Genomic DNA, 12,687 nt, shown 5'->3' with positions numbered 1-12,687 from the left:
GGCCTCCTTAAAATGCTTTTAAAAAAGAATCTAAGACTTATCCTATAAACTGATAGGATTTCTGAAAGATATCTTAATAGCTAACTTAATAAAAATATCTTAATAATAACAAGTATGTACTAGTAATCTACACTGTGTATAACTACATAAGTCTGCATGTGAATCTATTTAATAGATTCATTTTGGTCACATGTATTTGTCTATATAGAATTAATTCTTTTTTATATATTTCAGGAGTTACACTCATCGTATTATGGACTCTTCTCTGGTCCCTTATGGGCAATGAAGTTCTCCCTGGTGGAAATTTGTTTGGACTTATAATTATTTTTTACAGTGCCTTTCTTGGGGGGAAGATTTTAGAGCTCATTAGGATACCTGTGGTGCCCCCCCTTCCGCCTCTCCTTGGTGAGTGTATAATCAACTGTAGTCTTTGCTGACTGATTGTAAATTTTGAACATTTTCTGCATCTATTTAGTGTATTTACTGTATGTGGATAAGTAGGTTTATTCTCCACACACAGATTTCTTTACAGGCTAGTTTTGAAAATCCTCTACACAATTTGGGTTATTATTTAATAAGCTTCAACTTAGTTTAAAATACATTCCAGAAGAAAGGATACTTAGAAAAGGCTGAAGCTTTGTACCTGTCATGTAACTAATACTCTACACATATGATGATTATGACAAATGGGGCACTAGTATCCTATGATAACTGAGTATCATGTGTGGGCATTCCATCTGGATTGCATATACCCATCTGCCACTCCTGTATTGTTTCTTTATTCTTTTCTTCTTTTGTTCTGTGACTCTCCAGGTGGAAAGGAAAGTCAGTGGGAGATTTTTTCCCCCCTGAGGTCTTATGTCTTCTAAGCAACCAATACATCTAAATAGTAGAGATTATCTCAGTATCTTTTAACATGTGTATGATGCTCTTGAATCCAAAGCTCTCTTAATACTCACTGAATCTTTAACCCCTCCTCCACAAGCAGTGGCTTATCCTTCTTACTGATCTCTGTGGCCTGTTTTATCACTGTCCAATTCACCAAGACCAACACATAAGAGCTGCAAGATTCTTACCTCAATTCCTCTATGAAACCTTCCAGAGCCCCTGATTCTGCCAAAGAAGAGACTCCTTCCATGACCTGGCTTCTGCCTACTGTCTGAACGCTAATCCTTGCTGTGGATTAGCTGTGGATGCTGTGTCCCAGCATCACCACACTCAGGCATATTTGTGCTTCACATTCCTGTATCCATCCCACTTCCTCTGCTCGTACGAGACCTACCCCTGTGTATCTCTCTTGGAAACATTAACTTACTCAGATGCGCTTTGTTTTCTACTTTCTTTTTCTCCTCTCCCTCTGCTCTTAGGGATGTTACTGGCTGGTTTCACTATCAGGAATGTTCCGATTATTTATGAATTTGTCCGTATTCCTACCACGTGGTCTTCAGCTTTAAGAAACACTGCCCTTACTATTATCCTAATACGAGCTGGGCTTGGACTGGATCCACAAGTAAGATTCCTTTTCAATTTTGAGTAAAATTCTTTTACATATTAGAAAATAACAGATAAAAAGAAAGGATTTTTGTTATAGTTAGAAATTTCTAAGTAGAGTTTGAATGTAAACCAAAGTTAACAAAGACTTGACCGAAATACTGGTTTCACAATTTCTATTTCCAACCAATTATTTATATGAAGAGAAATCACCATAAGATCTCAATTAGAGATCATATCCAATAAGATGTGTAGAAATAGATGTACCTTAGGCAGTATCACTATTAACTGGGAGGCTTTTCTATGGGTACTATTTACTTCCAGTTAAGAAAGGATGATGTAATCCTATAAAAGCTTCCTTGTCTCCTTGTCTTCTTGTCTCTCTGTCTTAAAAAAGAGAGATTAAAATTTCAATAATTTGTTTTATGACTAACTGGAAATATTTTCCTGATTAACTTTACATTACTGCAACAGCTTATTTAAAATATTTCTTAAGATGGTATAACCTGGAGATCAGAAATTTGTTTGAATTACTGAAAGGTGACTAGTCATGGATATGAGAGCTGTAGAATCAAGTGTGGGAAGCATATATAGATTTAATGAAATTATACCAAGAAGGTAAATAATTATCTCTCGTGACATTATGAACCATTAAGAAAATAGAAAAGTACTTCCTTTTGAAATAGATTAATTTTTTATGTGATGTGTTAATATTTTTACTATTATTATTGTTACGTTAAATCATTCACCACTAATTAACTGGTGGGGAAAATCCAGTGAGATATTATCACTGTCATGTGAAGTGGAAAAATTAAAGAAGATATATGTAATCATGGCAAAGAAGCCTTTGAAGTCCCTGTAAGAGCACTTTATAAAGTGCGAAGTGCTATCCTTCAGAGAAATGCGGTGTCACAAATGTGTGCTCAGATGATCTTCTTGTTGACCACTGTAACTGTCTGAGCACTGCGCCTTCTCTGTTTCAGGCTTTGAAGCACCTGAAGGGCGTTTGTCTGAGGCTGTCGTTCGGTCCGTGCATCATAGAGGCCTGCTCAGCTGCTTTTTTCTCCCACTTCCTTATGAAGTTCCCTTGGCAATGGGGGTTCCTACTGGGGTAATATTTCCTTCCTTCCATGAAATCACACACTTAATTGTGTTTGGTTAAAGCTCTGGATACTCCAAATATTGTATAGCCAAGTTCTCCATTAAAATTGTTCTACCACGGGTGGGCAAGGACCCCCAAAAATCAGTTGACAGAAGATAGAGTCGTGTTCCATGTCTACCAAATCCAGCTGTGCATGCTGGCACACTCCTGGAATCCCACGCTAGGGATGGTGAGGGCAAAATCATACTTAGTTCAGGGCCAGTCAGAGGTGTGTAGCAAGATATGAATGAGAGATTTTATTATTGGACACATAAATAAAACTACTTCTTTTTAAAGCAATAAAAACACAAACCTTTTTCTCTCGGTGTAGGACCACATCTATTTTCTCTGTTATCCATCCCTTCATGTCAAAAGTCCTCAAGTTAGGAATCACGTGTCTGTAACTCCTGACTTCCTTTCATTAACTCTTGCTGCACTTACACATTTCAGTCATATCTGAAAAAAAATAAAAGGTTACCCATTGCATCCTCACTGCCAAATAGTGTGCGTTTCAAACTTTTATTGTGAAATACCCCAATACATACATACATGCACACATTATCTGTGCTGGTAATCAAACCCACTGTCTCAAGTATATGAGGCAAGTATCTGATCACCAAACTACACCCTCGTCTTGTTTTTATTAGTTATAAAATTAAAATCCATCCATGTGAAATGCCTTCTGATTATACCTTCAGGCTTAAAGACCACAGGCATCACATCTTCTGCAATGATGCTGTTCCCTATGTGAGTATCTTCTAGTAACTCCAAACAGTACTCTGTCTTGACCTCTGATAGCGGCTGCACTGAACATGTTCTATATACTGGAACTATTCATACAGCTTCTTTAGTAAAATGCCAGTTCCAATCTTTTGCCAGTTTTAAAAATTGAGTTCCTTGATTTCTTACTGAATTTTAAATATGTATAATCTTTTCTATGTGAATGGATCTTCTGCCTGCATGTATCTGAGCACTACGCGCATGCCATACCCACAGAGACTAGAGGAAGGTGTCAGATCTCCTGGAACTGGAATTACAGATGATTGTGAGCTGCTGTGTTGGTTCTGGAAAACCTAGATCCTCTGGAAGAGCAGCCAGTGCTCGTAACCACTGAGCCATTCTTCAGCTTTTTATGTTTTTTTTTTTTTAATTCTAGACCAAATTCATTCATCTAGTATATACATTATATATACTATTATATACATTATATATACTATTATATATACTTTTCCTTCTAATACATGGCTTGCCTTTTAATTCCTTTATTAACTAGTTAAATAATTAGTGACTAAAACAACAGAAATCCATTTCTTAAAGTTCTGAAGGTTAGAAGGCCACGATGAAGATGTTGGCAGGACTGATTTCTCTTGAGGCCACTCTACCTGGCTCGCAGATTGTCGCCCCCTTCCTGTATCTTTGCATGACCCGTCCTCTCTTCATAGGCATCCTTGGGGACTCTTCCTGTTCTTATAAGACATTGGTCCTCTTTGATTTGTTTCCACCCTCATGACCACCACAACTTTAAATAATTTTTCAAAGGCTGTGTCTCTGAATCCAGCTTCATTGATGGTTAGTTTCACATGCGAATTTGTGAGGATGGGGACAGAGTTCAGTCCCCGTAACAGTTCCTAACTTGGCAAACCTTTCTTCCTGTTTGCCCTTAAAGTTATCTTTTCCTTCTAGCATTTGAGTAAAGGAATAATGTAGGACCAATATTAGATCTATTTTTTAATTCTTATTCTTCTGTGGTGTCTGATTTCCAATTCTATCTATAAGCTATTAATTTCCAGATACATAACTCAAGTTTAATTCCTTTAAGCACAGGAGGCACATAACAGCTTCTCCAAGTGATGCTGTCACTGAAAAGAAGAGGGTCCTACCCTCTGAGTGTCCAGTTCTTGAACACCAGAAATGCCCAGCCAAAATTGTTAGGTACTGCAGTAATGCACGCATTTTTGTCATATTTGCTGTCTGCCACAGATTCTTCTATGAGCTTTCACGTTAACTCATGTTTATAATTCTCATGATGGATTCGCTCTCACATTATCCCAGTTTTACAGTCACATGATGGTTAGATGGTTAAACGAATCTCTTCAAGTTATACAACGTGCTGTGATTCGAGTATGTGTCAAGTGAAGTAAAGACTTAAACATAAAATGTACATTTTATAAAGTAGAAAATATTAAGTTTTTTTAAGTTTAAAAAACAAAGCATTTGTTTGTTTTAAACAGGCAGGGAAAGTGATCTGTAGCAATGTACAGCGTGATACTTATGTGTATCATGGAATGGTCGAACCTAATTGCAATATGTATTACCTAGCAGCATGGTACTTAGAAATACATGTGTACCATGGAATGGTCAAATCTAATTGCAATATGTATTACTTAGCAGTTATTTTTTTTTGATGGGGGAAAGATGTACCACCCACTTTGTTAGGACTACTCAACAATGTCATACATCATCTGTTGTCTCTGTGTACCACAGCAAATCTCTTGAGTCTATTCCTCCTGTCTGGCTGTATTTTGTATCTTGACCTGGGTCTTCCCAATCTCCCCATTAATTTTTAATGGTGTCTCAGAGGAGATTTAAAAATTGATTTCTGTTTCTTTTATGATTTGTTTTATTTGCATAACATCACAGATTTTTTTCGACACAGATTTTTAAAAATCTCTCAAAGAAGTTTCATAGTACAAGCTTTTAGGCTTAGGCAGGTGCATGCGTTACCATGGGTCAGTTTTCACTGTGTGCCATGTGATAGGAGCCATGTTGCTTTTGCTTTGCTTTTCTCTGATGCTGTGTAGTTGTTTCTGTACCAGTTCCTGCAGGTGGTGTCCACATTATGTCACTGTCACAGCTTTGCTGAACAACAACCTGCGCATGTGTGGGGGTTTTATTTCTGAATGTGTCTTCCATTGCTTTGATCTGGATGTCTGGTCTTACTACATTTTCTTCATTACCATACCTTTCTGGAGAATCTTGAAATACGGTTATTTTAGTCTTCTAGATTAATTATTTTGCAGGGTTGGATTATTAGTTCTGAGTTCTTTACATTTTCTTACTCATTTTAGATGAGTTTGTCAGTTATTATAAACAAAAATAGTTTCTTGGATTTTTAATTGGATTTGAATTGACTGTGTAGCTAATTTGGAATTAGTTAACTTGCACAGTGTTGACCTAACACCCCCCCCCCCCCCCCCCGGTGTTTTCAAGACAGGGTTTCTCTGTAGCTTTGGAGCCTGTCCTGGAACTGACTCTGTAGACCAGGCTGGCCTTGAACTCACAGAGTTCTGTCTGCCTCTGCCTCCTGAATGCTGTGATTAAAGGCATGCACCACCACCGCCCAGCTGAATCTTGCTTAATTTTTCAATCAATGCTTTGTAGTTTTTAGATGTTTAATGTCAATATTATACATGCTTTTAAAGTTGATTCCTAAGTATTTCTATGTTTTGATACTCGTGTAAAGTTTGTTTTTATTTTAACTTCCAGCTACTTGTTGCTATTGCTATTCTATAGAAAAATGTAATATATATAATGTTTTTAAAGTGTATTTTGTTTGTTTTAAAGATGTGTGTGTGTGTATGTGTGTAAAAAGACATCCATAGAAAATATACAAATGGCCAACATCTGAAATTCTTGTCATCTGTAAGTATTAGAAAACAGAAGTAAAAGGATATTATTGCACATACACTGGGCTGAGTATATGTGTAAATATTGGCAAGGATGTGGAGAATCTGGGTCTGCTGTGTTCTGCCTGTGGGACTGTGAAACAGTGCCTCTGATGAGGAAGGGTTTGAGTATCTACTGTGTGTGGTTAGTGCACCTTTAAAAGTGGAGCACGTCTTCTGCAGCAGTGTTAGACACTGGGCTTGTGTGTTCCTTCTTAAATCCTCTGACTAGAATACTTTTGGTTTCCTATCCCTCGAGGATTCTCCTCTTGTCCACTACTTGCATTATAAATTTTCTTTTTATATGGATATCTTCATTCTAAACGATGTTCAGATAGAGCGGAGACGTGCATTTGTGCTCAGTCCACAAATGGTTTTTGTTTTTTGGTTTTTTTTTTGTCCAGTTTCTTTTTTCTTTTTTTTTTTTTTTTTTACAGGAACAAGTTTATTATTCTGTCAAATTCCCTTTTTGGGTAAGAATTCCATTACATTTTTGTGCTTTGTTTGTTCCATTGAGTATTTTTTATTTATTTTTTATTTTTTTTCATTTTTTTTATTTATAATTTTTTTATTTTATTTTATATAACAAAGTCCAATTAAATGAAAACAAACATTTATACACAATATTTGGGAATTTGGGCGTCGTTCTTTCCAAACTACTTCCTGCTGGTAAGGGGCGCTGTCTTGGGGGATTCGAAGAAGATTCAGATATCCTAGCTGTAGTCTGTAGGGCTGTTTTGTCCAGCTGTTTGGAATGTAGGATCAGCTTGTACTCTGTTTCAGGCGGTCTGACGTGATCAAACCACATTAGTCTGGAAGGAGTCCACAGCTTTTCATTTTCTGTGGAAACAAAAATAGAAATACTTTTCCCCAGTAACTTGTTCTTCAAGTTAAATTTTGGAGTCAAAGCATTTTTTTTTTTTAATTTATTATTTTACATGTCGATCCCAGTTCCCTCTCCCTCCCTCCCTCCAGCTCTCCCTCCCTCCTTCCCTCCCTTTTACCCTCTCTGCCCTCTCACATGCACTCTAAACACCCTCCCTCCCATCCCCCCACCACAATTCCATATGTAGGGGAATGCCATCCAGTTGGGGTCATGTAGATCTGACAGGTCCTGTGAAGTAGGGACTAGGGCTTCTCTCCTGTCTCTAGATTAAGGCAGTTATCCCTCCATGGGGGATATGTTTGCAAAGTCCTTTTGTGCACCAGGGATACATCCTGGCTCCACTGTCTGAGGTCCCTTAGACTGCTCAGACCTTCTGGCTGAGACCCATATTCAGGGGGGTCCGAGTCAGACCCCTGCTGGCTTCCCAGCTATCAGTCTAGTGGCCCTTAGCTCCTCCTTGTTCAGGTAAGCTGTCTCTATGTACTTCTACCGCATGGTCTTGTCCTCTCCATCTGCTTCTGGGTTCTAGTTCGACTCAGTGTTTATGTATGGGTGTTTGCTGCTATTTTCAACAGGCATTAGTTGAGGGCTCCATGGAGAAGTTAGTTGTTGATCTCACTCTCCGGGAAGGGCATTTATGATAGCCTTTCCATGGAAGCTGAGATTGTTAGTTGGGAGCAGTCTTGTAGTTCTCTCGACCTTTCTTTGTGTTCAACTTTATCTTCAAACCAATATTGGCTCCCTCTTTTATGTTCTCTCTCTCTGTCTCTGTCTCTGTCTTTCTCTCTCTTTCCTATCTTCCATTCCTAACCAGGCTCAATCCTCCTGGTCGCACATGCCTTCCTCTCCTCCCCCTCATTTTCTCCTACTTCTCTCTCCATTCGCTGTCCTCCCCCACTTCACCTGAGCTCTGGGGGACTTGTCCCTTCCCAGTTCTGTGAGGGACTTTATATGAATCTCTTAGAATATCCTAGTTCCTCTGGTGATGTGAATTATAGGCTGGTGATCATTTGATCTAGTTCTAAAATCCATATATGAGTGAGTACATACTGTGTTTCTCTTTTTGTGACTGGGTTACCTCATTCAGGATGGTTTCTTCAAGTGCCATCCACTTGCCTGCGAATTTCAAGATATCATTATTTTTTTTTTTTTGTCTGCAGAGTAGTATTCCATTGTGTAGATGTGCCACATCTTCATTAACCATTCTTCAATTGAGGGGCATCTAGGTTGCTTCCAGGTTCTTGTTATTACAAATAGTGCTGCTATGAACATAGTTGAACAGATGTCTTTGTTGCATGGATGTGAATCCTTTGGGTATATGTCTAAGAGGGGGATTGCCGGGTCCTGTGGTAAACTAATTCCCATTTTCCTGAGGAACCGCCATACTGATCTCCAAAATGGCTGTATGAGTTTGCACTCCCACCAGCAGTGGAGGAGTGTTCCCCTTTCTCCACATCCTCTCCAACATAAGTCATCACCAGTGTTTCTAATTTCAGCCATTCTGGCAGGGGTAAGATGGTATCTCAAAGTTGTTTTGATTTGCATTTCCCTGATAGCTAAGGATGTGGAGCATTTTCTTAAGTGTCTTTCAGCCTTTTTGATTTCCTCCATTGAGAATTCTTTCTTCAGTTCTGTACCCCATTTTTTAATAGGGTTATTTGGTGTTTTGTTGACTAGTTTCCTGAGTTCTTTGTGTATTTTGGAGATCAGCCCTTTGTCGGATATAGGATTAGTGAAAATCTTTTCCCAGTCAGTGGGCTGCCGTTTGGTCTTGTCAACTGTGTCCTTTGCCTTACAGAAGCTTCTAAGTTTGAAGAGGTCCCATTTATTAATTGTTTCTTTCAGTGTCTGTCCCCTGGAGTTATGTTCAAGAAGCGGTCTCCTATACCAATTTGTTCAAGGGTACCTCCTACTTTCTCTTCTAAGAGGTTCAATGTGGCTGGATTGATGTTGAGGTCTTTGATCCATTTGGACTTGAGTTTTGTGCATGGCGACAGACATTGGTCTATCTGCAGTCTTCTACACACCCTCATCCAATTGTGCCAGCACCATTTGTTGAAGAGGCTGTCTTTGCCCCATTGTATAATTTTAGCTGTTTTGTCAAAAATCGGGTGTTCATAGGTGCGTGGATTAATATCAGGATTTTCAATTCGATTCCATTGGTCTACCTGTCTATTTTTATGCCAATACCAGGCTGTTTTCAGAACTATAGCTCTGTAGTAGAGCTTAAAGTCAGGAATGGTGATGCCTCCTGACGTTCTTTTATTGTATAGGGTTGTTTTGGCTATCCTGGGTCTTTTGTTTTTCCATATAAAGTTGATTATTATCCTTTCAAGGTCGGTGAAGAATTGTGGTGGGATTTTAATGGGGATTGCATTGAATCTGTAGATTGCTTTTGGTGAGATTGCCATTTTTACTATGTTTATCCTACCTAACCAAGAGCATGGGACATCTTTCCATTTTCTGGTATCTTCTTTAATTTCTTTCTTTAGAGTCACAAAGTTCTTATTATATAGGTCTTTTACTTGTTTGGTAAGTGTTACACCAAGATACTTTATGTTGCTTGTGGCTATTGTAAAGGGTGATGTTTCTCTGATTTCTTTCTCTGTCTCTTTGTCGTCTGAAAAAAATAGGGCTACTGATTTTTTTGAGTTTATCTTGTATTCTGCTAGTTTGCTGAAGGTGCTTATCAGCTGTAGGAGTTCTGGTAGAGTTTATTGGGTCGCTTATGTAAACTATCATATCATCTGCAAATAGAGACAGTTTGACTTCTTCCTTTCCAATTTGGATCCCCTTGATCTCCTTTTGTTGTCTTATAGCATTAGCTAGAACTTCTAGTATGATATTGAAGAGATATGGAGAGAGAGGACAGCCTTGTCTTGTTCCTGATTTTAGAGGAATTGGCTTAAGTTTCTCTCCATTCAGTTTGATGTTGGCAGTTGGTTTGCTGTATATTGCTCTTATTATGTTTAGGTATGTTCCTGTTATCCCTGACCTCTCCAATACCTTTATCATGAAATGTAACGAATTTGGTTTTTCTGCCTGCCGCCGCCCGGTCTTGTCCTGCTGCTGTGCCACTAGCCCCAAATAATACACAGAGACTCTGTATTTGATACAATACTGTTGGCCCGGTTACTTGTTTCTTATCGGCTAGCTCTGTCTTAATTATTAACCCATTTCTGTTGATCTATGTATTTCTCTTACCGGGGAGCCGGCAGCATACTGCTTTCTCCAGACTCTCCATCTTGACTCCTCCTTACTACTTCCTATTTCCTCCTTGTCTCCTAGTCCCTCCTACCTTCCTTTCCTATTGGCCAACAGTGCTTTATTATTAACCAGTATGAGAAACATATACAGAATGACATCTCCCATCATCTCCTCTTTTCTGTCTAAAAAGAAGGGTTTTAACCTTAACATAGCAAAATATATAACATAACACTTATCCAATAAGAATCACAGTTAACAATATTTAGTCCATTAACATTTAGCAAGATTTGAAGAAAATATTCCATCATCTATTTTATCTTTGTGAGTTAAAGTCCTATATGTAATTTATCTTTAAGCTTAACTAAGGAAAACTATAACCATAACTATCTGTCTTCAACTCCATCAAAGACCACAGAAGGATAGTATATAAACTCTAGAAATGACAGAGACAACTCACTGCATCGTCACCCGAAGTTCTTTTGTAATCTTCCATCTTCAGCCCATAGGCCATAGTGTGTCTGACAGACTCTCCAGTAAAGCAGAAAACTTTATACTGTCTTCTTGTATTGGCAGTTTGTCAGTCACTTTTCTCTGTGTCCTACATACTGTCTCGCAGACTCTTCCATGAAGCAGGAACTCTGTAGCAATGTCCATCGTGAATCAGCAGTCACTTTTCTGTGGGCCCTGCATGTCCAGTTTATATAGCACAAAGTCAAACAGTCCAGACAAGAGCAGTATTTTGTCCAAATGGCTAGTCTTGCCATATTGGAAGTAAACTCCATAATGAGTTTCTTCAATGTCCATCTTCATCTTCCTTTCTGACACAGGTGGTGTTGCCAGGAACAATTATGTCTCATTGTCAAGAAAAACCCTAAACCATTTTAAATGCCATATTCTGTAGGTCTTTGAAAGATTTGAAGAATATCTATCTATCTCAAATACATCTGCATATCTAGAAAACCTAACTCACCTAGCTATGTTTTGACTATTATAGGTAACTATCTAAAATCTGTACTAAATTATACATTACATTTTTAAATGAGCTATATAAACACAATACATAAACAAGAAGAGAAATATACATATACAACATTGACCTTAAATTGTATCAATAAATGAAAATCCATTCCAAAACAAAGTATTCATATCTATACCATAATTCCCTTTTTACCTTTAAAAAGAATTGGCTATGATCATTAACCATTTATAACCAAGTCCATTTAAATGAAAACAAACATTTATAAACAATATTTGGGAATTTGGGCGTCGTTCTTTCCAAACTACTTCCTGCTGACAGGGGGCGCTGTCATGGGGGATCCTGAGAAGATGTAGAAATCCTGGCTGTAGTCTGCAAGACTGCCTTGTTTAAGCTGTTTTGAACGTTGTATCACCAGCAATTCTGTTTCAGGGGGTCTGGCTTGATCAAACCACATTAGTCTGGAAGGAATCCACAGCTTTTTATTTTCTGTGGAAACAAAATTAGAAATCCTTTTCCCCAGTAACTTGTCCTTAAACTTAAATGTTGGAGTCAAAGCATTTTTAAAATATATAAATTGAATTAATCCAGCAGCATTTCCTTTAACAGTTGTTGTTTCCTCAGCAGTCAAACAATACAAAGACAATATAATACCGTACAGTATACAAATTTTCTCCATCTGTGGCTTTTTATTATTCTGTTTCTTTTCTATTTTTTGAGACAGGGTTTCTCCTTGTAACTCTTATCTGTCCTGGAATTTACTCTGCATACCAGGTTTACTTTGCAAATCACAGAGATCTGCTTGCCTCTGTCTCCTGAGTGCTGGGATTAAAGGCGTGTGCTACAACACCCAGTTCCTCTTTGTCTCTTTAAAACCATTTTTTTCATGTCTGCGTATATTTTAAAACACACTGTAAACCTTTAGAGGTTTTTCTTAATATGAATCTGTCTTTACTGTAAATCTTTATCTTTTTTTTTTGGCCATGAGTCTTTATCTGTTAAACAACAACATTGCTAAAATGAAAGTCATAGCTGTATCAGCCACGGTTTACCAAAGATGGTGGCCGGTACTTTTACCGCCAGCACGGAAAGCTGTGCTCACCGCCTTGGTCTGCGTTGCCACCCAGAAAGCATGCTGCCGGCTTGGAGATGTGGTCACTGCCATTGCCATCTCTCATACACACCAATAAATTGTTAGCAGAGTTATTTAAAAGCTGTGCGGTTTTTTGCCGCTTAAGCTGAGTCAGGAACCTTCCCTTTAAGGAGCCGCGCAAATATCTGCTTGTCTCTCGCAAAACAGAGTCCAACCGAGAAAACTGCT

The 12,687-nt window shown here is 38.3% G+C and overlaps 1 protein-coding gene across 5 annotated transcripts in view; it reads left to right on the top strand.

Moving 5' to 3' along the window:
* Positions 1 to 12,687, top strand: part of LOC127222979 (sodium/hydrogen exchanger 9B1) — a 45,790-nt gene that overhangs the window by 16,696 nt on the left and 16,407 nt on the right. For all 5 annotated transcript variants that reach the window (XM_051185453.1, XM_051185452.1, XM_051185450.1 and 2 more), the window contains 3 exons: positions 235 to 405; positions 1,368 to 1,510; positions 2,475 to 2,602. In XM_051185453.1, the coding sequence (XP_051041410.1) occupies positions 235 to 405; positions 1,368 to 1,510; positions 2,475 to 2,602 (442 nt within the window). The remainder of the gene's footprint in view (positions 1 to 234; positions 406 to 1,367; positions 1,511 to 2,474; positions 2,603 to 12,687) is intronic.

Source organism: Phodopus roborovskii, unplaced genomic scaffold, assembly GCF_943737965.1.
Source record: "Phodopus roborovskii unplaced genomic scaffold, PHOROB, whole genome shotgun sequence".
In the NCBI taxonomy this organism is placed as follows: Eukaryota; Metazoa; Chordata; class Mammalia; order Rodentia; family Cricetidae; genus Phodopus; species Phodopus roborovskii.
Note: the sequence above shows the minus strand (reverse complement) of the source record. Positions and strands in the feature narration are given on the sequence as shown.